The sequence below is a fragment of the Colobus angolensis genome, unplaced genomic scaffold, assembly GCF_000951035.1.
Source record: "Colobus angolensis palliatus isolate OR3802 unplaced genomic scaffold, Cang.pa_1.0 Scaffold63, whole genome shotgun sequence".
NCBI classification, from domain to species: domain Eukaryota; kingdom Metazoa; phylum Chordata; class Mammalia; order Primates; family Cercopithecidae; genus Colobus; species Colobus angolensis.
The window spans coordinates 7,144,298-7,171,549 of record NW_012119932.1 but is presented as its reverse complement, the minus strand read 5'-3'; the positions used below and the strand labels follow the sequence as shown (position 1 = coordinate 7,171,549).

Genomic DNA, 27,252 nt, shown 5'->3' with positions numbered 1-27,252 from the left:
TCAAAAATTTGAATATGTAGTGTACATGCTATTCAGTTGGAATAACTTTAAAAGAGAATTACAATATATAGCTTTTTATATTTTTGGTACATGTGTTAAGAATTGTGTACAAATTGAAATGTCTGTACTCAACCAATACAATCTCAATTATGAAAGAAAAAAATATCTTTTTATCTTTCTTTTCTTTGTCCATTTAAAATGTTTGATTTTTCTTTCTAAATTAGGCTGTGATGTGCCAGTGAAATAGGCAATGTTGGCAAAACAATGTTTGTTACAATAAAATACATTAGACATTTAAATAACCTTAAAAACCAGGTGAAGGGACATAAACCCAGTCAACTGAATCTGGAACGATGTTTTCTGCACAAGCAAGCACAGGCATACCTCTCGTTAAAACTGATGTAAACAGAATGAAACATCAGATCCTACAGAGGGAGCCAAGTGGGGCAGGGGTTGAGGGTTAGGAGGGTGAGGGTAGGGTGGGGGTGAGGTGAAGGGAGGCCAAGGTGGAAGAGGGAGATGGCAAACCAAAACAACACAAACTGAGGTAGCAGGACTTTGCTCAGTGCAGAAAAATTGGCTTATGAATAAAAATTAGACAGTGATATCAAATTAAATTCAGATCATCATGGCAAAAGACACAATACATGCTATTTAGTTTTAGGAAAAAAACACACACATTCATTTCCTAAAATCTGCTGCTAATTAATTTGCTGACGGTGTCTGCTGGCTCGACTATTTTTTATACAAGGATGTGTATTAAATACTCCATGCTTTTGCCTAAGATAGTGTTAGTTCTCTGTACTTGCCAATGGACACTTTAATTGTGTGTATAAAAAGGAAAATCTTGCCCCATGGGAGTCAGAGAAAGCAAAATAAAATCTAGAATATGAAACCTCCACGAGCCAGTATGTTCATGTGAAAATTTAGCAGAAATAGTTGCTTTGAACAACAAAAAAATTAGTTAAGTTGAACATCTTCTTTATGTAAAATAGTCAAGATGGGAACATACTGCTAAAGTTAGTGTCTGTGCTATAGACCCAGATCACCAGAGGCATTATGAGCAACACAAATGACCAGGAAATCCCATCGGTGCATGCTGGCAGTGAGTAGGATTTGGTGGCAGGCTGCACACACCCTTTACCAGGTTCCAGGTAGTTATGGGCCACAAACTTGAGCATCTCATCCGTGAGAATCATGGGCAAGGAGATTTTCAGCACCATCAAAGTGCATAAAAGGTATTTCAGAAGTAGAATCAGTATAATTTGCTGAACCATTGAAGGTGGGACTGAGAAAGAGGAAGTTGGGAAAGTCCACCTTAGGCTACTGTCGAAATCCTTAACTGGCTTACTAGTTGAAATCTATAAAATACCTAACAGGAGTCTTCAAGTCTAATGAAAATATTAACTAAATACTGCTTTTGTTTTTTGTTTGTTTGTTTGTTTTTCTCTAGTGGGAGAAATCTCTGAGATTTGTCCGGTAACCACTGATTTTTTGTGTCGGGACAAGAAGTGCATTGCATCCCACCTTGTTTGTGATTATAAGCCAGACTGCTCTGATAGGTCTGATGAAGCTCACTGTGGTAAGTTTGTCTATCTACTGTATGGCAGCCAGTTCAGCAGAGATGTTCCTTTATAAGTAGAGTTAGATATTGACATTGATGATGGAGAAGAAGTATTATTTTCATGCAGTACAGTAGATTTAGAATAGCCCAAATATTTCCCCAAATTTGTATACAAGTATCAAATACAAATACAAATGGCAGCCCTTTCATATTCCTTACCCCTATACTGAGAACTGCAGCAAGTCTATAGAAAATCATTTTACCAAAAAAAAAAAAATCCCATTCTGTAATTAGGCACACTGTGTGTAGGGTTCAAATTAAAGTTTCTAGGAACTACAGTAGCAATCTGCCTTTCTTTATTGGTCTTCATTTGTTTTTTCTATTTTTTTCCCCAAAAATTGTTGATTTTGTATATGTGGCTGAAAATCAGCACTTTTAATAAATACCAGTTTAGTAATTAATTTTATCAATTACATTGCCCTGGAGAAAGAGGACTAGATGGGTCCCATTGGATTTTTATTCAAGCTTTAATTCAAGCAATGTTTTAAAACTTACATAAAAACTAAGTATAGAATTTTAAAATATGAGCAGATATGTAAATTCAAAGGATCTTTTCTTTCTTTTTTTTTTTTTTTTGAGACGGAGTCTCGCTCTGTAACCCAGGCTGGAGTGCAGTGGTGCGATCTCGGCTCACTGCAAGCTCTGCCTCCCAGGTTCATGCCATTCTCCTGCCTCAGCCTCCCGAGTAGCTGGGACTACAGGTGCCCACCACCATGCCTGGATAATTTTTTGTATTTTCAGTAGAGATGGGGTTTCACCATGTTAGCCAGGATGGTCTCAATCTCCTGACCTCGTGATCCACCTGCCTCGGCCTCCCAAAGTTTTTTCCATGTATCTTATTGGGGGAAAAAAGGATCTTTTTTCCATATATCTTATCTTTGCTAGAGAATATTGATACCATACGAGCTACCTGTTGCAGTTACCATTTGCTGCTTGACAAGCTATCCCAGAAGTTAGTGGTCTAGGCCACTGTTATATTTTGCTCACAATTTTTTGGGTCAGTAATTCAGGAAGGGCTCTTCTAGGCAGTTTGTCTCTGATGGCCTGAGTCGAACTGATAGGGTGGAGCTGGATAATCACACCCAGGATGACTTCTTCTCTTGATACTCTTTGGTCTTTCTGTCTTACTAGAGATGGTGTCTCATCCTCCAGAGTACTCCGTGTGACTTGGGCTTTACACAACATGGCAGCCACAGGGCAGTAAGCCATTGTACACAGGGCTGGCTTCTACTAGAAAGTGTCCCCGACCCTCAGGAAAAATAGCAACCGTTACTTTGATTTAGCCTCAGATGTTCCACAACACCATACCTGATTCCTGCTAATGGCCAAGCAAATAACAAAGTCTAGACTAGACTTTCAATGGGAAAACATCACACATCAAATGTAGAGAAGGTTGTAGGGTGATCTTTTTGAAGACAAACTAGCACACAAGCATATTTACATTTTTGTTTTATAGCTCAATTTAATTTTTATTTCTTAGGATCTTATATTGATGCTTCCAATGAGCTCATTTTCTATTTAAAATTTTTAATATATTTTTAAATTTTAAAAAGCTGTGGTAAAAAATACATAATAAAAAATTTAACATTTTAACCATTTAAATGTATAATTTAATGGCATTAAGTACATTTGTATTGTTGTGCAACCACTGCCACCATCCATCTCTAGAACTATTTTTATCCAAAAAAACTAAAACTGTACTAATTAAAGAATAACACTCCATTTACCCCTTCCCCTAGACCATGGTAACTACCCTTCTCCTTTCTATCTCCATAAAAGATCTTTCATTTCTCTTCTAGGTACCTCATGTAAGTGGAATCACGTAGGGTTTTTCTTTTCTGTGACTGGCTTATGTCATTTACCATAATGTCTTCAATGTTAATTTTGTATTTTAATTTTAAATGAAAGTATTTTTAAAAAGTCAAAACAGTCAACACATCTTAAGACTTTATTACTAATACCATAGAAGTATAGTATTAATTTTATAAAATATCATGTACTTCTTTCATAGTATGTGCATTCTCAAATAAAACTTATAGTGCACTGAGTAACATTTTCTAGTGTTATTTCCAGCCTATTTTAAATTCACCGGCCGGGTGCGGTGGCTCACACCTGTAGTCGCAGCACTTTGGGAGGCTGATGTGGGTGATCACAAGGTCAGGAGTTCAAGACCAGCCTGGCCAATATGGTGAAACCCCATCTCTACTAAAAATAAAAAATAAAAAAATAGCCAGACCTAGTGGTGAATGCCTGTAATCCCAGCCACTCGGGAGGCTGAGGCAGAAAATTGCTTGAACCTGGGAGGCAGAGGTTGCAGTGAGCCGAGATTGTGCCACTGCACTCCAGCCTGGGCGACAGAGTGAGACTCATCTCAAAAAAAAAAAAAAAAAAAATTTCACAAAAAAATGTGTATTTTTAAAAATACTGAGTGTAAGGAATTAATTTCAATGGAAGTCTCTAAAATGTGTGAAATCATCATTTTCCCCGCAAGATGTACTAAGTAGGGCATTTAATGGTCACCCACGAAACAGTAAAAACTTGGACAAATTGAAGCCCATAAACTACAGTCAGCACTCAGGTGAAAGAGGAGCCCACACATTTAGAGCATTAAGAGGGAGCACAGCTGCATCTGTGAGGAAATACAGAGGAGCCACATGATTAAGAGCCTACCTACTGACCCCTGCACTTAGCACCACATGCTGGCTGGATTACACCCCAAATCTTCAACGCCAAAGTGCTTTGCTAACATACCCTCCATCAAACCAAAGGCAAGAAGTCAGCTACAAATGAGGACCCTGAACAAAGCCTCAGTCCTCTGGAAACATCCAGAAAAGAATTCTAATGACTGTACTCAATCTACACTGAAGTTAAAGGAACATTTGCACACAGAAATAAGAAAGAACCAGTGAAAGAACTCTGGCAACTCAAATGACCAGGGTGTCTTCTGTTCTCCAAAGGACCGCACTGGTTCTCTAGCAAGCGTTCTTAATCAGGTGAGATGGCTGAAATGGCACACATAGAATTCAGAATATGGGTAGAAACAAATATTATTGAGATTCAGAGGACATTGAAACCCAATCTAAAGAAGCTAAGAATAACAATTAAGTTATGCAGGAACTGACAGATGGAATATGCAGTATAAAAAAATAACCTAACTCACCTAATGGAGCTGAAAAGCACACTACAAGAATTTTATGATGTAATCACAAGTATTAGCACCAGAATAGAACAAGTTCAGGAAAAAATTGCAGAGCTTGAAGACTGGCTTACTGAAATAACATAGACAAAAATAAAACAGAATAAAAAGGAATGAAAAAATTCTCTGAGAAATATGTGATTATGTTAAGAGGCCAAATCAATGAATCACTGGTATCCCTGAAAGAGACAGGGAGAAAGCAAGCAACTTGAAAAATTGCTTTCAGGATATTGTTAATAAAAACTTTGCCAACCTCACTAAAGAGGCCAACATTCAAATTCAGGAAATGAAGAGAACCCCTGCAAGATATTACACATGAAGATCATCCATAAGACTCATAATCATCACTTTTTTTTTTTTTTTTTTGTGAGATAGAGTCTTGCTCTGTCGCCTAGGCTGGAGAGCAGTGACACAGCCTCAGCTCTCTGCAACCTCCACCTCCCAGGTTCAAGCAATTCTCCTGCCTCAGCCTCCTTAGTAGCTGGGATTACAGGTGTCTACCACCACACCCAGCTAATTTTTCCATTTTTAGTAGAGATGGGAATTTGCCATGTTGGCCAGGCTGGTCTCGAACTCCTGATCTCAAATGATCTGCCTGCCTTGGCCTCCGAAAGTGCTGAGATTACAGGTATGAGTCACCACAACTGGCCATAATAATCACATTTCCCAAGGTCAAAATGAAAGAAAAAATGTTAAAGGTAGCTAAAAAGAAAGGGCAGGTCACCTACAAAGGGAACCTCATCAGACTAATAGTGAATCTTTCAGCAGTGAATCTTTTGCTCTCCACCCGAGAAGAAATTGGGGGCCTATATTCAACATTCTAAACACACACACACACACACACACAACAAAACAAAACAAACAAAAAATGCTACAACCAAGAATTTCACATACAGGCAAACTAAACTTCACAAATGAAGGAGAAATAACATCCTTTTCAGACAAGAAAATGCTGAGATGATTCATTATCAGCAAACCTGCCTTACAAGAGCTTCTGAAGACCATCACCAGCCACTACAGAAACACACCTTAGTACACAGACCAGTGACACTATAAGCAACCAGACAAACAAGTCTGCATAACAACCAGCTAATGACATGATGACAGGATTAAATCCATGCATACCATGTTAACCTTGAATGTAAATGGGCAAAATGCCCCAATTAGAAGGCGCAGAGTGGCAAGCTAAATGAAGAAGCAAAACCAAGTGGTTGGCTGTCTTCAAGAGACCCATCTCACACTCAGTGACACCCATAGCCTTAAAATAAAGGAAAGGAGAAAAATCTACCAAGCAAATGGAAATCAGAAAAAAGCAGAGATTGCAAACCTCATTTCAGACAAAATAGACTTTAAATCAATAAAGATCAAAAAAGACAATGATAGTAGATATGGTAAAGGATTCAATTCAACAAGAAGACCTAACTATCCTAAATATATATGCACCCAGCACAGGAGTACCCATATTCATAAGCCAGTTTCTAGAGACCTATGAAGAGACTTAGACTCCCAAACAATAATGGTGGAAGACTTCAACACCCCATTGACAGTATTGGACAGATAATTGAGGCAGAAAATTAACAAAGATATTCAGGACCTGAACTCAACACTTGACCAATGAACCTAATAGACATCTATAGAACACCCCACCCCAAAACCACAGAATATACATTCTTATTGCCAGATGGCACATACTTTAAAATTGACCACACAGTTGTACATAAAAATAATCCTCAGCAAATTCCAAGAAAATGAAATTATACCAACCATCACAGCACAATAAAAATGGAAATCAGTGCCAAGAAGATCTCTCAATACAATATATTTACACAGAAATTAAACAATCTGCTTCTGAATGACTTTTGGGTAATTAATGAAATTAAGGTAGAAATCAGGAAGTTCTTTGAAACTAATGAGAACATGCATGCAACATATCAGAATCTCTGGGACACAGCTAAGACAGTGTTAAGAGGGAAATTTATAGCACCAAATGCCCACATCAAAAATTTGGAAAGATCTCTAATTAATAACCTCAAATAATTTCAAATTAACCATTGCGGTTATTGATTGGTGGGACATCTGCGTAACAGTGTGAAAGCCCATGGAAAGGGATGACTAAGGCCAATACAGAGTGAGAAATGTAAACAAGCAAATATATGTGAATATTTTTAAATTAATAGGGGCAGCCTGGCTGTATGACTGCAAAATAGAAGAAAGGAATTAGAAGAGAATGTGAAATTGAAGGACATGGAAAAATGTGTAACTTTGAAGAAAATGAAGCTGTGGAATGTCAATAGCAGTGTTTGGATAAGGAGTTGAGATCATAAACAGAGATTAGCCTTAGGAAAGAGAAAAGTGGCATAGTTTGAGATTGAGAGAATGAAATGTAAGAGAATTTATCCTGATTGGATAAGTATCTTTAGCGTCAAAGATAAAGTCATATATTAAGCAAGGCAGGACAGAGGGTGCAAGGATGATTACAGAGAATAAAAAAGGATGTAGAATAAATATTGTAGGGCTGTATATCAGGGAGTCACTTACACAGAACACTAGTAAAGAATGTGCAGGTGACATCATTCTAAAGAACACATAATGGCTGTCTTTTATATCCATTGCAAGATTTTGAATTTTTACAGATGTGTTGGCTAAACACCAGCAGAACGGAATGTCTCATTTTTTATCCGTATCATATAATAAAAACCTATTCTATATTATGTAACACTGGCATGACAAACACAAAAAAGACACACATGGCCCATAAATAAACATACAAGAAGCAATAGATAATATAGTCATATAAAATGAATGAAAGGAATGTACATGAATACAAGTGGTTGTAATTTGTAGGGATAAGATGCAATAATGCTTGAGAAGTAGAATGCTAATATTTTATTTAAATAATCTCAGGGATCCAGAAATTTTTGTATGGAAATATTAAAGCTTTGCTTGCTGTATATTTAGTATCTATTTTTACAGCAAGGCTTTTTTTTCTGGTTACATTTCTATATGCTAACATTGGTTGTATGTGAAGGAAAAGTTGTGAACGAGAAGAAATTTTAAAAATAACACAAACTTTCTTTCTAAAAAGAAAGGAAAAGTAAATGATGACCTCAAATGATTCATACCGATTAAATCATCCTATCATTCTTTCTGTCTGTACAACACAGTCTGGTTTTACAGTGGGTACTCAAAAGTAATAACTGATGTACAAAAAAGAGAAAGAAAAATGAAAGCCTAGATCAGGGTATCATGATGGAACTTTTCATAGGTGACTAGAAATAGATACAGTTATTATCTATTAATTTTTCTCATTGTGAATAATTTAATTTTAAAGGAGTTATCAATCAACACTTTAGAAGAGACTTTCTTTCTTTTTTAGTGACTAGCTCTGATATGTGATGCTGCAGTGACTGGTTTGGTGTCCAAGATAATTTGTGTCCTATACAGTTTACTACTTCTCCCAAAGTGCCTTTTCTTTAGTAAATGACTTTGTGTCACTGATAGGCTATGCTATTCAAACATCAGAATAAAGGAAGGAAGTGAATTAAACATCCAGACAACTGAAGCTGTTTATTTATTTGACCTGAATAATCTTGTATTAGCATAATGTTATGTTCATTGTTCATGTGTAGACACAGTTTTAACTATCATCTATAAATATTATTCATCAATGCATATAACTACTTAATGGATAAGTGACGACATTCATACACTGCTTCTAGATCCTTCAATTAAAATATTATCAATGAGTACAAATGTCTTGATGCTGTAAATATATTTATAAAGAATTAGAATATGCAGATGCTAATTTTAAATGATCCCAAATATAGGGTAACAGCAAAGGTGATAGACATTTCCAGAAACTTCCATTAGTATTTTTGCTTCCCCAGCACAGTATACAAGCACAACAGGAAGCTGCAATTTTGAAACAAGTTTAGGAAATTGGACCACAGCCTGCACTCTTACTCAAGACTCTGAGGATGACTTGGACTGGGCCATTGGCAGCAGAATTCCTGCCGAAGCATTAATTCCAGACTCTGATCACACGCCAGGTATGTCTAGTAGCCATCCCTAGACCAAGAAATCCACTCATCTGGAAACCTGCTTTAACAATTTGTGTGAATTTCAGTGTGCATTTCTTATGTGTATGTGGGGACAGAGCTCAGTAGGTTTTACGGAAAGAGGGCTAGTCCCTTCTGTTGCAAACTCTGAATTACTAAATAGACCCAGAACTGACACTGCGACAACAAAGAAGCTCACCACTCATATTTTAAGAGACTCACAGATTTTACTCTACCCTAAGGGTGCCATTAAATTCCCCAATTTGGGGAGGGTAGGTGGGTGGCATTCAGATTAATGATTGCAATGTGCAAAGATACACAACTGGCAATGCTAAAAGTTATCCTGTTGTGACAATGGCCAGTCATAACAATGAAATGGCTGACCACCAATTTCCTTTCCATCATTTGGAAGTACAGGAGCCAAAGTGTAAAATGCTAAGTGGTGATGGAATGAGTGAGTATCAGCACAATCTTCACAAGTTTTGCTTTCTGCCCTGTGATTTCAGATTATGCAGTCTTTAATGGCTTTACAGTTAATAGACTCAAAGTAGGAGTAAGCTTGTAATCTTATTTACTCTTACAAAGAAGTCCTACTGACTCAGAATTTATCTTAGAAATCTAGCTTTTATTAGGGATTTAAAAAAAACTAAGATATTTGTGATGGCTAATTTTATTTGTCAATTTGGAGGTGTTTTTGATAAGATCAACATTTAAATTGATGAGCTTTGAGTAAAGTGGATTGCCCTTCATAATGTGGCCTCCTCCAATCAACTGAAGGCCTGAATAGAAAAACAAAACAAAACAAAAAACACCAGCCTATGCAGCAAGAAGGATCCCTAAGAGAATGTCTTCAGATTTCATCTGCACCATGGGCTTTCATGGTTTTCTAGCCTGACAGTCCACCCTGCAGATACTGGACTTGGCAGCCTTCATAACTTCATGAGCCAATTCCTTAAAATAAATCTCTATATGTACACACATCCTATTGATTCTGTTTCTTAGGAGAACCCTAATCAATACCATATTCTTCAAAACAGTTGAAACATATGCACAGTAGAAAAGAATAAGATTATGTGAAATTTAAGTAACTTTCAAAAGATTGCCCTAGCCATTATATGACTAGTGAAAAGAGCACATTAATTTTATTATTTATATGTTTCAGACTGATTGAATGTATCATGCTATTTAATTACACTATGGGCATTCACTCTTGTTTTAAAGATTTTTCCCTAATTCGTTTTATGTGGTGAATCACATGTATTGATTTGCATATGTCGAACCAACCTTGCATCTTAGGAATGAACCCTACTGGATTGTGGTGAATTAACTTTTTGATATGATGCTGGATTTGGTTTGCTAGTATTTTGTTGAGGATTTTTTATGTCTGTGTTGATCAGGGATATTAGCCTGTAGTTTTCTTTTTTCACTGTGGCTTTGCCAGATTTTAGTATCAGGGTAATGCTGTCTTCATAGAATGAGTTAGGGAGGAGTCCCTCCTCCTCGAATTTTTAGAATAGTGGAATTGTCACCAGCTCTTCTTTATATGTCTGGTAGAATTAATCTTTTAATTGAATATACTCCCTTTGACTTGTCACATTGTATCTCCCTTTTCTTTCACAAGTTTTTGTTTCCCTTAAAAACATGAAGTTAATGTATACTAGATTATAAGTTGAACAGGATAGAGAATCAAGAAACTAAGGTCAGTAATTATAAGGATTTGGTTTATAACAAAGGTAGATATTTAAAATAGTAGGAAAAAGGTGGATGATACAGGATGGTGCTGGCATATCTGGTTATCCACCTGGAAAGACTTAAATTAAATCCAAGTTGTATATCATATGCAGCAATGCAATCTAGATAAAGACTTAAATGTAACAAATACAAACAATAAAATCCTTGCAAGAAAACAGAGAGTAAACTGTGTGTAATTTAGAGCAGAATATTTTATAACCTCCCAAACCCAATTTAGAAAGGATTTTGGCCTCTTTGACATAGAAGTCAACTTTTAAAACCTGGAAGTCAGCTTCTAAACCCAATTTAGAAAGCATTTTGGCCTCTTGCACATAGAAAAGCCGACACATAATGACTTATATGAGGATATTTACATCAGCATTGCTTTTAGCAGAAATAATGGGAAATAAATGAATGCCTATTATATGATCATTTATGTGTTCCTTCCTTCATTCCCTTAGCTATTTGTCAAATGCCAGGCACTTGGCCAGGTCCTTTGGATGCATCAGTGAATAAAACAGGCATAAATCCCTGTCACAGTAGAGCTTACATTACAGAAGGAGGAAAAAGATAATGGGTAAACATAATAAATAAATAAATTAGATGGCTTATTAGAAGTTAAGGGGAGAAAAGGGAAGGAATAGAGTACATAGGAGTGTGAAAGACAGTAAGTAGGTGTGTGCCTTGGAGTTGGGAGGATGGCCATGTAAATAGGCTGGTCAAATTAGACCCTGCATAGAAATGCCATTCAACAAGAGACCTGAAGGAGCTGTGAGGAAGTGACCTGTGGTTACCTAAGGAAAGAGTGTTCCAGAGCTAGATCAACCTGTGTTTGGAAGGTGTCTCAACCCAGTTGCTAATGACATTTGGGGCAGTCTAATTAATTAGGGGTTTGACTGTGCAATTGTAAGATGTTTAGCAGCGCTTGAGGCCTCCACCAACTAGTTGTCAGAAGCACTCCTCTTTCTAATCATAATAAAGCCAAATGTCTTTAGAAATTGCCCCTGTTGAGAACCCAGAGAAACAGCCTGGAAGCCAAGGTAACTTGTAAAATCTACAACATGCAATATTATGCAGACACTAAAAAGAATTTAGTCATGTAGAGTCGATTTGAAAGGATTTCCAAATGATAGTGTTGAAGGAGTAAAGCAATATGCAAAATGTTAAGATAGTGTGATCTAGTTTTTCTAAAGCAGACAACTAGTACCCCCTTACTGTGCATATGTATAAATCTGTGCATAGATATTTCTATGAATGGCTGTAGCCATGGAGGAGAGTATAAAAGGATACATACTTGTTTATTGACATAGATTACTTGAATGGGTGACAGGGTTAAAGTAGAGAAGAGGAAGAAATAAACTCAATATAAAAAGAAACAAGGCCAGGCACAGTGGCTCGTGCCTGTAATCCCATCCTTTTGGGAGGCCAAGGCAGGAGGATTGCTTGAGCCCAGCAGTTTGAGACCAGCCTGGGCAACATGGTGAAACCCCATCTCTACAAAAAATAAAAAATTAGCCAGGTGTGGTGGCATGCCTATTGTCCCCACTACTCAGGAGGCTGAGGCAGGAGGATGGCTTGAGCCCATGAGGTTGAGGCTGCAGTGTCGTGTTTACTCCATTGCACTCTGGCAAGACTCTGTCTCAAAAAAAAAAAAACAAAAACAAAAGAAGAAGCAAATAACAGGAATTGTACCTGAAAAGAAAATCCAGTATACATGGTGGTAGCACATTTGTGTGCTTATGAAAAATGTGGTGAATATATTAAGGGTTGCCACTTGAAAGGTCTGAACTGTTGCTTGTCCTTTTAATATTTACTTTTTCTTCAATGTTTCTATTTATCAATTTTACATTACTAAAATACTTTTTCTAAAATTTTTAGAATATAAATAAGCAGAAAAAACTTTTCTAGTAACCTCAGAGTAATGATAAAGCCATCAATAAGCTTCATGTTTGTTCATACTCCCATTCTTTCTTAATGTATGCATTTTCAAAGAGAAGTAGTTTCTTGTTGATTTTGTAATTCTAAAAATATAGTGTAAACAAGGTTATATGTAGTGAAATATCTTGCACAGCATAGTTTTATAGTATTTTACTTTTTGAATATATCAAAATTTACAAAATCTAATTACAAACATTATTTTCTCCATTATGATAAATATCACAACAACGAATTGACATTTAGATGAAACTTTTTACTTCTGTAATTCCCGAAGATGAATATATGGGATTTTTTGAGAAAATATGAGAAACAAGCCAATTTTCATTTATTCTGCTTAGATCTAGACAATAACTCGTGGACACAAATGCCTGTGAGTTCGTTAGATATTGTCTGCCACAATCTTCCCTTATGCTAAGACAGTATTTGAAAACTACAGAGCATGTCTTCTGCTACAATAATACTAAAGATAAAAAAACTGCAGGCTCAGTTGAGGACAAGATTAAAGTATAGTCAATAGATATGAGAAAGTTTACATCTGTTGTTCAAAAAGAAAAACACGAGTGATCAATGGATACCTTTTAATGGAAACATTAAAGACTATTAATAAGAGTATTAATTTTTCTTTTTTGAAATTTTAGAGCTTGTGTATGTTCATTAAAGACCACATGCAAGTTTTGAATCTGGTTGTTTATGTAATGTTATATACAAGCAATGTTGTCCACAGATTTTAAAAAAAGCAATAATTCTGGCAGAATACTTTATTATCCTCCTTATTAATCACTACTTGAGACAGTATTTTTACAGAGTGCTGTCTTCAAAGCAGCCCGATTATATCATTCTTGATACACCAATACGGCTGAATGAGACTGTTTAGGCATCTCTGAGATAATGGGATGCTGAACAAATTGTAAGGACATTAATTAATTTTGACCCTCTGGGAAAATCAAAATTCTTTATGGGAAGGCCAACAAATTCAATGAGCCTATGGTCTGTTTCTATGCATCACAACATAGTTGTTAATTAAAATCGTATTTATGGAGTTTTGCACTTATTGTTATCAAGACGAAGAATTAGATACATAAGGGGGCCATTTTCAATGCCCATCACAGGGCTATTTATGAGCCTTTTTGGAGACGCTGGCGAAGCTGGAGAGAGAAACTACAAACATCAATCCACTCTCTGGTCTACACATGAATACTGTTTAGACTTAATGTATACAAGATTGAATGGCAAGAGTGACATTTATGTAGCATGAATTAATGAAGGCGTAAGGCACAAAGCTGCTGCTGTCTCTTTTTTTCCCTTCATAACTTTATGCTCTCTTTAATGATATAATTGGCCATCTCCACAATTAGACTATCAACTCCAGTAAGACAAGTGTCACATGTTTTGCTATTGTGACGTCTCCTCTAGCATTTAAATAAGTCTGAATTGCACCTGATAAATACTTTTGTAGGTTACTTGGAACTATCCCCTACTATATTTATTGACAGTGAAGTATTTTGGATTACTTAATGCATTAAGCATTTCCTGAGTGCCTGCTAAATACCATTCATTGTGTTGGGAACTGAGAATATGAATTAACTAAATGTTTGGTAAGTAACTAAGGAATCAAATATGGTGACTGATATAGCATACATGCTTACTATCGTGCATTTCTATACTAACCACTCAAGGTCAAAAAATATCCCCAAATAATCTTAGCAAGCTAATGCTCTCATGTATAATAGCAATTTAAGACATATAGTATTCAATAAATACAACTCAATTTGATATTTGGTTGATAGTGTCCTGCAGGTAACGCAGATGATAACTGTACTTCCTATGGGCAGATAGGACAGACATTATCATTCTGATATCAGAGATGAGGAACACAGATATTAAATGATTTTTCTCAACCTGTAAAATGAGTAACAAAGCCAGAGTGGAAACCCTGGTGTATGGATCCTAATCCAAGCCCTTTTCCAGGACATCACTATAGTGTGTTCCTTCCTTATATATAGCTCTACCTGAATCCCCTTAACCTTCATATTCAGGGCCACTAAACCTCGATTTCATTCTAGATTTATATCACCCTGGTCTCTGATCGAGTAGAGGGAGACTCCTATATTCATTTGCTTGGGAAGGCTGGACAGGGATATGGAGTTGGATATAAAAAAGCCAGCCCTCACTCACATGATTCCCAGACCATTATTCTTAGACTCACTTTGATCTTACTCACATGCACTTAAACACACACACACTTAAAGACATACTTGCACACACACTCGTGCACAGACATATACACACACATATACAGAAACATAAAATGCCTATATTGTAACACATATTTTAAAGATTAAACTGTTGGACAAGAAATTTTTGAAGCATTACAAGAAAAAGAAGGAGAAGATGGGGGAGGAGCTGGGGGGAAAAGAGAAGGAGAAAGAGGCAAAGGAGGAGGAATAGGGAGAGGAATAGGAATAGGAGGAGGAATAGGAAAAAGGCAAATGGGATCAGAATGAATGGAGGAAGAACATCAGAAATCCTAAGTTAAGGAAAAATAGTTCACTATAGGTCTTCCCAAAGAAGCTACACGTATATACGGATATCCTAAGATCCAAGGACTGAATTGTGCCGCCTTCCTCCAGAATTCATATGTTGAAGTGCTAATCCTAGTGTGACTATTTGGAGATACTCTTTTTAGATAGGTAATTAAGGTTAAATGGGGTCATAAGAGTCCTAATTCAATAGGACGGTTGTCCTCATAAAATGAAGGACAAACACCAGGAAGTACAGAAGAAAAGCCAGGTAAGGACACAGAAGATAGTCATTGCAAGCCAAGGAAAGAGGCCTCAGGAGAAATCAAATCTCTGGGCACCTTGGTCTTGTACTTCTGGCCTTCAGAACTGTGAGGAAATAAATTTCTGTCGTTTACGTCACTAAGCCTCTGGCATTTTGTTATGGCAGCGCTAGCAAACTAATGAAAATGCTAAGAAAGGTTGTGAAGAACTCTTCAGGGGAGCTCACTCAGACCACTTGAAGGAATTGGGAAGTTGGCCCCGCTTCTCACGTTTCCCACCAGTGATCACTGCTTCCAAACACAACTGCTCACATAAATGGCTTTTCCTCTCAGGATTAAGTCAGGGAAGGGCAGTCTAAAGAAATCTGGACATCTGCCTGGGGAAAGATAATAATGAGATGATTATAGCCTGAAAATTTGTCAGTGTCATAGTTGGGGTTACACAGGATCATCACAGTAGGGAGCGGTTTTGAACCTTGGCTGCATATTCAAATCATCTAGGGACTTAATGCAAGTACAAATAGCTGGGTCCCACCCACAAAGATTCTGATTTAATTAGTCTATGCTGTAGGCTGGGCATGAAGATTTTTAAGAATTCCACATGGGATTCTAGTGTGTGGTGAAGGATGAGAATACCTGCCCTACAGGGAAGCGTGCTTGCCTGCATGCTCAACCTACATCCAAAGCACCTGCTATTCATCCTCCCAATCAAAGAAGTCTGTTGGGAAAACAGTTATTTGTTTTGACTATTGAAATTCTTTATTGTGTCCTAAGCAACAAAGACTTTCATTCATGAGCTTAAATAAACAACCAAGAATCACCACACATTTGAAGACAACTAATGTCATGAAAGAGAAAGTAGAGGATGTGAAAAGAACAGTTATCCCTGGAAGAAACAGAACTCAGCATAATGGACAAAAATCATATTTCTCATTGCTCTTTAGAGAACTGTCACTGGGTTTATTATCCAGATATATGAGCCCAATCTCATTCAATTTCTCATGTACTTAGGATGAAAACTATCAATCAGATGTACCTGTAGAAGGCATTGATTTGGAAGTCAGCATCAATCATACTTATCTAATGACACCAGTGTACCATACAAGTGCAGCCATTTTTATCATGATATTATAAATATTGGTGATATATATATCACCTATATATATATTCCCATATATACATGTATATTCCAACGCAAATGTGTGTATATATTTAAGTAAATATTAACATAAAGTACATTTTCTATTGGTTAGATATTATAAGTGTTAACTGTAATATGCTACTAATAAAAAAGAAGTCATTATCTGATAAAAATATATACTGAAGTATTTAAAGATGGTGCAATTTGATACCAGGCTTGCTTTCAAATAATTCTGTAGTGTTGAAAATGTGGGTGGAAATATAGACAAAGCAAGATGGATCATGTGTATTAGGCCATCCTTGCATTGCTATAAAGAAGTACCTGAGACTGGGTAATTGATAAAGAGATTTAGTTGACTCATGGTTCTACAGCCTTTACAGGAAGAATAGTGCCAACACCTGCTTGGCTTCTGGGAAGGCCTCAGGAAGCTTGCAGTTATGGCAGATGGTGAAGGGGGAGCAGGCACATTGCATGGTGAAAGCAGGAGCAAGAGAAAGAGTGGTGGGGAGAGGAGGTGCCACACACTTTTAAATGACCAGATCTCCAGAGAACTCACAAAGAGAGCACTGAGCCATGAAAGAGGGTTCTTCCGCCATGATCCAGTCACCTCTCACCAGGCCACAACTCTAGCAATGGGAATTTCAGTTAAGCATGAGATTTAGGCAGGAACCAATATCCAAATGATATCACCATGGGTTGAAGATGGTTAAAGCTGGGTTTTGGGTAGGTAGGAATTCATTAGTCTGTTATTTCTACTTTGGTATAAATGTAAAAATTTTCAAAATAAAGGTGTTTAGAAAAATGGTTCCCACAAAGTATGAATGTGATGAAATCTAGTGAAAAAACCTAACAATATGAAACCTAGTGTGGAATTAGAACTGATTATTTAGAAAATATCAAGGGAGTTGTACACCAGATAGAAGACAAGAAATAATAATATCTCTTCACTAGGTTTTCAAGTTGTACTGAAACATAACAAAGAATGTGATACATAAATTCTTCTTTCATTTAATATGATTTTTAAACAATACATTAGAATTTATTGTGATGCCAATTCAGAATAAATTTCTGTTTAATACTGGTTAGTGTTTGGATACTCAAGAGGAGTTAATTACTACAAATAGTCATGATAACAATAAATCCTGAGAGTGTTAAAGTGAAACATCTGGGATTTCTGTGATGCTTCAGTCACCACATTGAAAACATATGTGAATAAATGGAGGCGTTTTCACAGGTGGGTGACACAAAAGTAAAATAATGTACATTGGCATGATGAAAAAAATGTTTCTTCAATCATTCATTCATCCAAGAAATATTTCTTGAAGTCCATTTTTTGAGGCACTCTTCTAGGTACTTGAAATATCTGTTGAATAAATCAGAGAAGAATCTCTGCCATCATGTGGCTGACATTGTAGCAAAGGGGGAAAGAAAGTCAATATGAAGCATTATCAATCACAGATTTATATAGTTTGTTGGTTGTTGACAAGTGCTATAGGAAACAAAAGAAAAGCAGGAGTTTCTGGATGATGGTGGTGGAAGAAGAGTGAGTTAAATAGATGTTACATGTAACTACTGCAATAAAGATGCTTTCATTAGTGTTTTTCAAAAAGTTGTGGATGGATGGGTGGATGTGTGATGTATGCTGAATAAACAAAAAAGTTTTTTTCAAACACAATGAGAAATTTCAGAATGATTTATAGGAAGAGAACATTTATTAAATGTTTCCTGAGAGTCAGAAACTGGAGAAAAAGAATTTATGTATGTTGTCTCATTTAATATTTTTCAAACACTGTGATGTAAAACATACTATGTTTTTAGAAAGGTTAAAAAGCTTTACCATGTCATATGGATGACTGAGCAGGTAGATTGGAATACCAAATTTTCTGACTCAAAACACTTTCTTCTGAACCTACACTGTCCAGTGTGATAGCAGCTAGTCACATGGAACTATTGAGCCCTTGAAATGTGGCTAGCAAAAATTGAGATGTGCTCTATGTGCAAATTACAAACTGCATTTCAAGTATGTGGTAACAAACGAAGAATATAAAATATTGTACTAGTAAGTTGTATATTGAGTATATGTTGAAATTATAACATTTTGGGTAAATTAAATAAATTACTACAAACTTACCTTTTTTACTTCTTAAAATGTGGCTACTAAATATGCTAAAACTACATATGTGGCTCACATTGTTTTCATTGGACAACCCTGTTTAATACTACACTGCATAGGTAAAGAAGGCTTTCTTGTCTACCGAGTGAATAAAACACTGGAATTGACTAGAGAAATATTGAAAAAAGCTGTCCCTATATAATTTGAAGATGAGTAGTCTTTTACTTATAAATTTACACACTTGCAGTAAGAAGTGGCAAAGATGGTCTATTTGACATCCAATTCACTTTAAGCCAAAAGTACTTTGGAGAAAAACAGAGCAATGAAAAGCAAAGTGGTATAATTGTAACAATTTAGCCTAGTCGATTATCTTTATATTACGTTATGTATATTAACAAAGTATATCCTAATAATTAAACATTATTAAAAGAAGAAGGTTAGACAAATTATATTTAGCAGAGTTTATTTGCATAATGAATAATTCATGAATTGGGCAGCACCCAGAATCAAAAGTAGTTCAGAGAGCTCCACCCTTCAGTGTGAACAACAAGCTTTTATGAGCCAAAAACAGAAGCAAAGTAGGGAAATTATCTGATTGACTATAGCTAGGCATCTGCCTCATTTGGGCATGGCATGATGAGTTGGCTGCAACTCATTGGCTGAAATTTGTCTGTTATACGCCTAAATTTAGTTTTGGTTTATTTCTGTACTAAGTTAGGTTGCAGTTGGTTATCTAGGAACTCAAAGTACAAAGAAGACTTCAGGGCAATGGCCTCTTGCTTATTTACTTTGACAATTCCCTTTTCTGGTCAGCCTCTCAATCTTGAGAGATTGATGCAAACCTTGGGCACTGATGCTACTGTTTATCACCATCATAGTGGACATTTTTGGTCTCAGTATAGAACTCACTAGCTACAGCATCGAGTCAGCTAAATGATTATGTTCTCTTTGTGCTTTTGTGGTTCTAACCAAAGTGAGACCATTTGATACACAGTGAATGGCTACACACAAGCATTTAAGACTCTTGAGAGAATACAGTGTACCAGGGAGACTACTATGATGACTATCAGAAGGATAATACCAAGACACTGAAGTTTACTCCATAGCAGGAGCCCTGTAAATCAAATGAATTAAAATCACGTAAATCAAAAAATAAAACAGAAGAGAAATCTGCTTGTTTTAACCAAATAGCTTGTTGTTGAATTCTTGCAAATTAGTTTCTATACCAGATGTATGTATCCATGTGCAGCAAGAGGTGTTAGCTATTGCAGATACTCCCTGCTGTTCAGCCAACAGGTAGTCCAAAGCAATCTTGCTATCTAAAACAACCTTATCAAGAGAACTTAAAGAAATGTACTGGGCAGCCATAGCGTTTGTAGTATAGTCAGCTCTATCAGTTAATATTTGAGACTGATTTCTAACCATCATTTTATTATATTTATGCCCAGCCGGGAAAGGAGTGTTCTACCCAAAGATGCTCATTTACAGCTATTAACACCTGCTAGAAACATCTTATTTATTTTACAGTGAAAATTGAAATGTATAGATCAATTATCAGTTTCCAATTGATTGTGGAGTGAGTGGTGCCATTAAAATCCCTAACCCAGATTGGCCACTTTTTGGGACATGGAATTGCTATGCATATGGCTGATTTTTAAATTCTCTACAAATAAAAATATATCTTCAAGGACCACAACAGACAGTTCCCTTTAAGATGTCTTGTGATTTAAGGGTCACTAGTAGGAAAGCACTAGTAAAGTTTATCCAAGACTTTATTATCAAATCATTGCATGGTTAGAGGCCATCAACAATTAGGGTATATATTTGTCTACAAAATGTAAAACTATCTTTTGTTGTTCTTATTTAATTTCTGGCAGAATTAACTGCAGAATCCTCACTATATGTTTTGCCTACTGTTAGCTTTAAACAAGGAATATGAATATGTGAATCTAAAAGTCTAACCCTATAGAAGAACCAAATCTACAATATGAGAAAATGGTCACATTTGGAATATCAGTAAATTTTGTTTTAGTGTGAAATGGAGGATCTCTGAGATCATGTAGGGATATTGGTTTAACATGACATAGTCAACATTCATAGGTTTTCTACAGAAGTTATCAACTGTGAAATATAGATTTTGGCATTATCGTACCATTTGTAAACAGAAAAGAAACACAGAGAAAAAATAAAAAAGACAAAGTTTCCATAATGAGAGCGGGAAGTTTTGATCCTTGTTTTGGGAAAGTTGGCCACATCTAGGATATCATCTTCTTCTGAAGAGAAATCTCCTTGGTCAGTTTTGCCTTGAGGTCTCCAAAAGATGTGCAGTCTTGGAGGAGTCCTCTTGAGTTGAGAGATGTGAAGCCAAGACTGAAGGTTATAAAGTTTTGCTGCAGCATGACTGCTTAAAAGAGCTTGGTATCATTCCTTCCAGTGGGGCTCAGGGGCAGTCTTTCCCTAGTGTCATTTCCAATAGACCCATTCTCTGTGTCCTAGATCATGAAAAATGTGGTTATCATCAGTTGGTGGGTCACAAAGGGCTTTTTTTTTTTTACATGGTAAACATATACTCTGGCATAATACATTAAAGCTTGGCAATATTTAGTCATTTATAAGAACGGGAGGTACAGGCAGCTATATTATTATGGGTAAAGGCCTTCCAGTGACTATTTTATAAGATTTCATAATTGTTGTTTTCCAGGGGGAGTGGATCTTATTTCCATCAAGGACAGCAGTAATACATTTGCCCAAGGCAATCCAGTCTATTCAGTTAGTTTTGCATAATGCCATTGTGTTTGTAATATCTTATTTAACTGTTTGATGATTTGCCCATTGAAATGAGTGCCTCCATCACTGGAAATACAGGAACACCCCATAAAAGAAAAACATTTATAATGATCTCTTAGTTACTGTCATGGCGTTGACTTTCCCATACAGGAAAGCTTCTGTCTAACCAGGAAACATACAAACTACAAGAACACATTGATATCCCTTCAACGGGATAGGTGGCAATTGAGTGAAATCCATTTGTAAAAGTTTAAATGGTTTATTGGTAGAAATGTAACACCTAAAGAGTTGATTGTGTTCCCAGAATTATGGGTTTGACAAACCAAAAAATGCTTACAAATCATTTTAGCAATTTTAGGCTAGTCTCTCTGATTTTTTTTCATAATTTAAGTCATTTTGAAATTTCCATAATGATTGGTGGAGTGCATAGTTTTAAATAATGGAAGATTTAAGGACTCAGGAAAGACCAAGTAGTCATCTGGGTCCTCCATGGGTGTACAATTAACATTGAATTTACTTACTTTTAAATAACACATTTGTTTCTTCATTTCAGTTGTATAGCACTGTTTATTAAATAGGTTGTCATAGATAATTTGACTTGGGTCAGTCTTACTGTGTTCACTTAAATTGCATATATGATATGGTTTGTATGTTTGTCCCCTCCAAATCTCATGTTAAAATGTAATCCCCTGTGTTGGAGACGGAACCTAGTGAGAGCTGTTTGGGTCATGAGGATGGATTCCTCATGAACAGCATGGTGCTCCACCTCGATAATGAGTCCATATGAGAGCTCATTGGTAAAATGTATCTGGGACCTCCCCCTTCACTCTCTTGCTTCCTTTCTCACTCTGTGGTACAGCAGGTCCCCTTTTTCCTTCTGTTATGACTATAAGCTTCCTGAGGCCTCACCAGAAGCCAAGCAGATACTGGTGCCATGCTTATACAGCCTGCAGAACCATGAGTCGAATAATTTTTTTTAAAATAAATTGTCCAACCTAAGGTACTCATTTATAGCACTGCAAAATTAACACAGTATCTTAACAATTTCAGTATTGGCTGACTTGCCACGGAAATCTACAGCAGTATTTCCTTGGCATTCAAATTAATTCTTCTTCTACTTGACGTTGGGTTAGCAATTTAAGTGCCAATCAGTTTCTACATTAAAATTCTGGGAATTCTTATCTAGTCAAATAGTGGGATTTTACAGTTATCAGAAACCTGTTTTATGATATGTTATTAATATGTGTTTAGTATCACATTAATAAGGTTTAGTATCACTTATTATTTGACAGTGTTTCCCATGCCATTTAACATGTTAGATAAGCCTAATTAGTTTTACACCTCTCTTTAAATAAAGAGAAAGAAAGAAAAAAATTCTTTTGAGATATTTCTATGGCCTGTAGGAAAACTCCCTAAGTTAGTTCAAAGTCAAAAGATCCTAATTTAGATTTTGATTTTGGGAAGTCGTGAAAAATAAGAGGTTTTAAATACTTGATTAAAATAGGATTACAGGGCACTGTGAAACAATGCTTACTCATTTAGCTAGAGTGATAATTAAAATACCTAAAGACAAATACAGAAAGGTACATAGTTATAGGAAAGAAAAACCTTAGTTCATTTAGTAAAGAGAACTCACTTTTCTTAAGAAATGAAAGATCCTTTACAGACTGCATGAAGCGTAGGAAATTATCTTGATAAAACACAGAATATTTGTTTCCTAGGTCAATTATCTAAAAGGAAAGCCTTTCACAATTTTCTGCTAAAAGCAGACCAAGACTCCAAGTAAACCTTGTTGTTTTAACACAGAGGATCCAATTCTTGTTTTGTATCAGCATACTTTTGATATAAAACCTTAATTTTTTGAAGACTTAAAAATGATTCCCTATTAACTGCGGACAGTTTGATCACATATAAAATATCTGTTCATTCCTTCTACAACACCCTTACATCCATTCAGTTTTTGTTTTATACTTTTTCTTTTTCCCATTTTGAAACAGCCATTTCTTATGCTTTAGGACAAAGAAATATATATATATATATATATATTATTTAACAACAAAAACACAACTTTATACTTTATAGCTTTTCTTACCAAAAACATAGCTTGTCATCTTTATATATTTGAATTTAGAATGGTTTTTCTCATTATTTCTAGTAATTTTAGTTACATGTATGAATTCAAATAATGAACTCTTAGTGACTTTAATTTACAGGGAACACTAGGAAGCAAGCAAGCAACTGAGGTATATCACACCAGCTTTCTGTAGATTGGCAAATCTATGAATCATTTCTAGAAACGTGCTTTTTCATAGTACACTTTTTTTGGTATGACACAGAACATGTGTACTAACAGTTTAAACTACCTTTAGTCTCTGTAATGAGAAACTATAGAAGAGGCAACATTTTGTGGCTGTCCTTACAGAGTTTTTTTTTTTAGTAGGTCACTTTAAGTGGTTGTACAGATTTAGCCTCAACTTCCTCTTTTTTTTTTTTTTTCCCCGGGGTGCGGTGGGCGCCGGGGCGGGAACGGAGTCTCGCTCTGTCGCCCAGGCTGGAGTGCAGTGGTGTGATCTCGGCTTACGGCAAGCTCTGCCTCCCGGGTTCATGCCATTCTCCTGCCTCAGCCTCCCGAGTAGCTGGCACTACAGGCGTCCGCCACCATGCCTGGCTAATTTATTTATTTATTTTTTTAGTAGAGACGGAGTTTAACCGTGTTAGCCAGGATGGTCTTGATCTCCTGACCTCGTGATCTGCCCGCCTCGGCCTCCCAAAGTGCTGGGATTACAGGCGTGAGCCACCGCGCCTGGCCAACTTTCTCTCCTTGATGATAAAAGAACGTTAAAACTAGCTGGTATAAGAAGGACACCATTCTCCTGGGAATTTTAGATTACTTACATCTATTTAATTCACTTGTTTTTATGATTATACTTGGATTGCTTATGAAGATGAGACATTAAACAACTAGCCATCACCGTAAGTTATTTTCCTTGCTGACAAATTTTGTAATATAGAGACAACATAAGCTTGTTTTACTAATAAACATAGGCAGAAAAAGTTGTGCATCTGAATTATATATAGTGTTGAGAAATCTGGAGATGTACCTGCTTTAATCAAACTCACACACTTTAATTAACTTTTATTTACCAAAGAGTATCCCAGATCATGTAAATTTGAAAATAATTTGTGTTAGTTTCTTAGAGTTTAAGGAATATCTAATTTACGCAAGTGCTCATTTTTTAAAGCCAATTTAACAGAGCTCTTTTACAATTTGATTTTGGCAATCCTGTAAGGTGGTAGAAAAATATCACACATACATAACATACAGACAATTAGACAAAAATATATAGACAGACAGAAACCTTTCTTATAGCTTTTACTTGAAATTTTAAACCATGTTTCAGGTACAATAATATGAAACTCACTAATTTATTAAAGATCTGGAGTCAAATTCTTTTTTTTATACATGGAACAAGATTGCTTTCCTAGATGACTAAATATTCTACTAATATTTGTGGGAAAACTTTTAAGATTTTTTCATTTGTTCAATTTTCAAATATCTTTTCTTCCTCCTCCTCTTCCTCCTCTTTCTCCCTCCTACCACTCTTCTTCTTCCTCCTCATCTCCTCCCTCCCTCCCTTCCTCTTCCTTCTTTGTTCTTCCTCTTCTCCTTCCCCTTCTTCTCCTCCCTCTTCTCCTCCTTCTCCTTCATTATTATCATTTTCTCTATTCTTGCATTTTAAAATGATACCTATGGGGTCCTACAGAAGTCAATGTTAAATGTTTATATCTTAAAGTCACAGAGCTTAAATTTTAGGCTTAAATACTGTAGTCTGCCTAAATCAAGAAAGAATGGCTTAAATACTGTAGTCTGCCTAAACCAAGAAAGAATGGCATAGTTAAAAGTCCAGTTAAGACAAGATGGCCACGGCAAGTACTTAAAACAAAAGTAAGGCTTTTTAGTTGACTAATTCCACTGGGTGAAGCAGGATTGAATAGAAAAAACAATTAATTCTGACAAATGTTTTTCTGAAAAGATACAAATATCAATTGGATAGATTAAGACTATAGACTTGGGGGGGGGCTTGACTTGAAACTCGCACCACAGAAACGTGTTTTTTTTGTTTTTGTTTTTGTTTTTGTTTTTTTGGTCTAAGGGATTGGTTGGTTATTGTCCTGGGAGTCAAGCCCGTAAGTACTTTTTCTAGTAGGGAAACATTCCAGGCCAATGTGAGTGCATTCATCAGATGGCTGGTGAAAATATGGGCAGCTTCTTTTCCAATAGCCTGGCTGTTTACAGGAAAGGCAGAAATCTCAGGGCACAGGGTTCTAGTTTGAAATCTCTCAGTTTGGGTTTTAAAATACACACAAGGAGGACCTCTTAGTCCCATAGATATAAAGACGTGCATCATGCCTTTTCTAAAGAGTTTTCTTACTGTAGCCAATGTAACTCTAAGTTACCTTTGGTAAAGTTCACACATTTCTGTAGAAAAACACAGCTTCTAGGTCCATAGTTCTTATATATGAAATCAGCTGGTGGTCTAGATGGGGGAGTTCTAGATACCTTGGATACAGATGAACCTACAATTTTATGTAGTAACCTTACCTATTGGATCCAGTCTAGTTTTGTTGTGAGGTTCAGTATGAGCCTGGGCACAGTCATAGCAAATAATTGTTCAAATAAAATCAGGGAGCTCAAAACACAAATTTGAGGAGCTCAAATCTAAGAGAGAACTCACCCACAACCTTCACTTGTTGCAAGAGAGCAATGAACATAATGGACTCAGCAAGTACCTTTGCTTGGTCACTTAGCGCTTCTGAGGGTCGTGGGAGGTTTCCTCCACATCCCACTTCTGACACCAAACTGTTAATTTAGACAAATTAAATTTAGCAGAGTTATTTTTGCTTATGATTTATAAATCAGGTAGCACTCAGAACCAGAAAAGGTTCAGAGAGCTCTGCCTGAGTTTGAGCAAGTTTTTATGAGCAAAACACAGAAGCGCTTTAGGGAATCCCCTGATTGGCTATACTGCTAGGTATCTGCCTTGTTTCGGAATGTTGTGATTAGTTGCCTGCCTATGACTGGCTGAAGCTCTGTTGTTTGTTATACTCCTGAGTTTTATTATAGTTTATGTACATACTAAGTTAGGTTGTAGTTTGTTTTGCAGAAACTCAGACAACCTCAGGCTAATGGCCTCCTGCTAATTTCATTTAACAACATTAACGTGGCAATCTGAATATATCAGCAATTTCAATGTCCATAAATAACTGTCTTCTGAATTATTGTGCAGATATTATCATTTCTGTTTTATAATTTCCATAGAGAAAAACCAATGACTTTCTTGATTTTATATTTTCTTTATCTTTTAGATGTTTTTCTTTTTCTTATATAATGTCAAAGTTGATATTTTATTATTTTTTGCAATTACAGAGTCTCTACTGACCTGTGAGATAGTATTTATGATAGTGCAATAACATCTCTATAATGACATATGTTTCCTTCGTAATTAATTACACAAAATCATCCAGATCTCTATTTCCAAATTTTGTATTAATTGTTACAGGCTCTGCATTTTCAGGTAATGGTGTGAACATTTTTTTTTCATAAATACTAAAATGCAATTATCTTGATCAGCAGAAAGGTACTTTTCTTAATAAAATGTTTAGTTGTTTTACCAACAGTCATGTTCTGAAACTTCCTAAATGGAACAAACTTTGACTTCCTACATAATTAGTTTCAATTTTAGTGGCAATTGCCATGCATGAATCCCTCACAACCACTATGACAATTATGACCATCAGCACTGCCAGTGCAACACTAGTCATAAGGTTGATTTGCTTTAGATGTTTTGCTTTTACAATGAATTAGACAGCATTATCCCTAT

At 36.1% G+C, this 27,252-nt stretch overlaps 1 protein-coding gene across 1 annotated transcript in view; it reads left to right on the top strand.

Moving 5' to 3' along the window:
- The window catches only part of MALRD1 (MAM and LDL receptor class A domain containing 1), a 725,579-nt gene that overhangs the window by 481,607 nt on the left and 216,720 nt on the right, over positions 1-27,252 (top strand). Inside the window, exons 29-30 of the mRNA XM_011963908.1 lie at positions 1,454-1,582; positions 8,708-8,869. Of these exons, the coding sequence (XP_011819298.1) occupies positions 1,454-1,582; positions 8,708-8,869 (291 nt within the window). The remainder of the gene's footprint in view (positions 1-1,453; positions 1,583-8,707; positions 8,870-27,252) is intronic.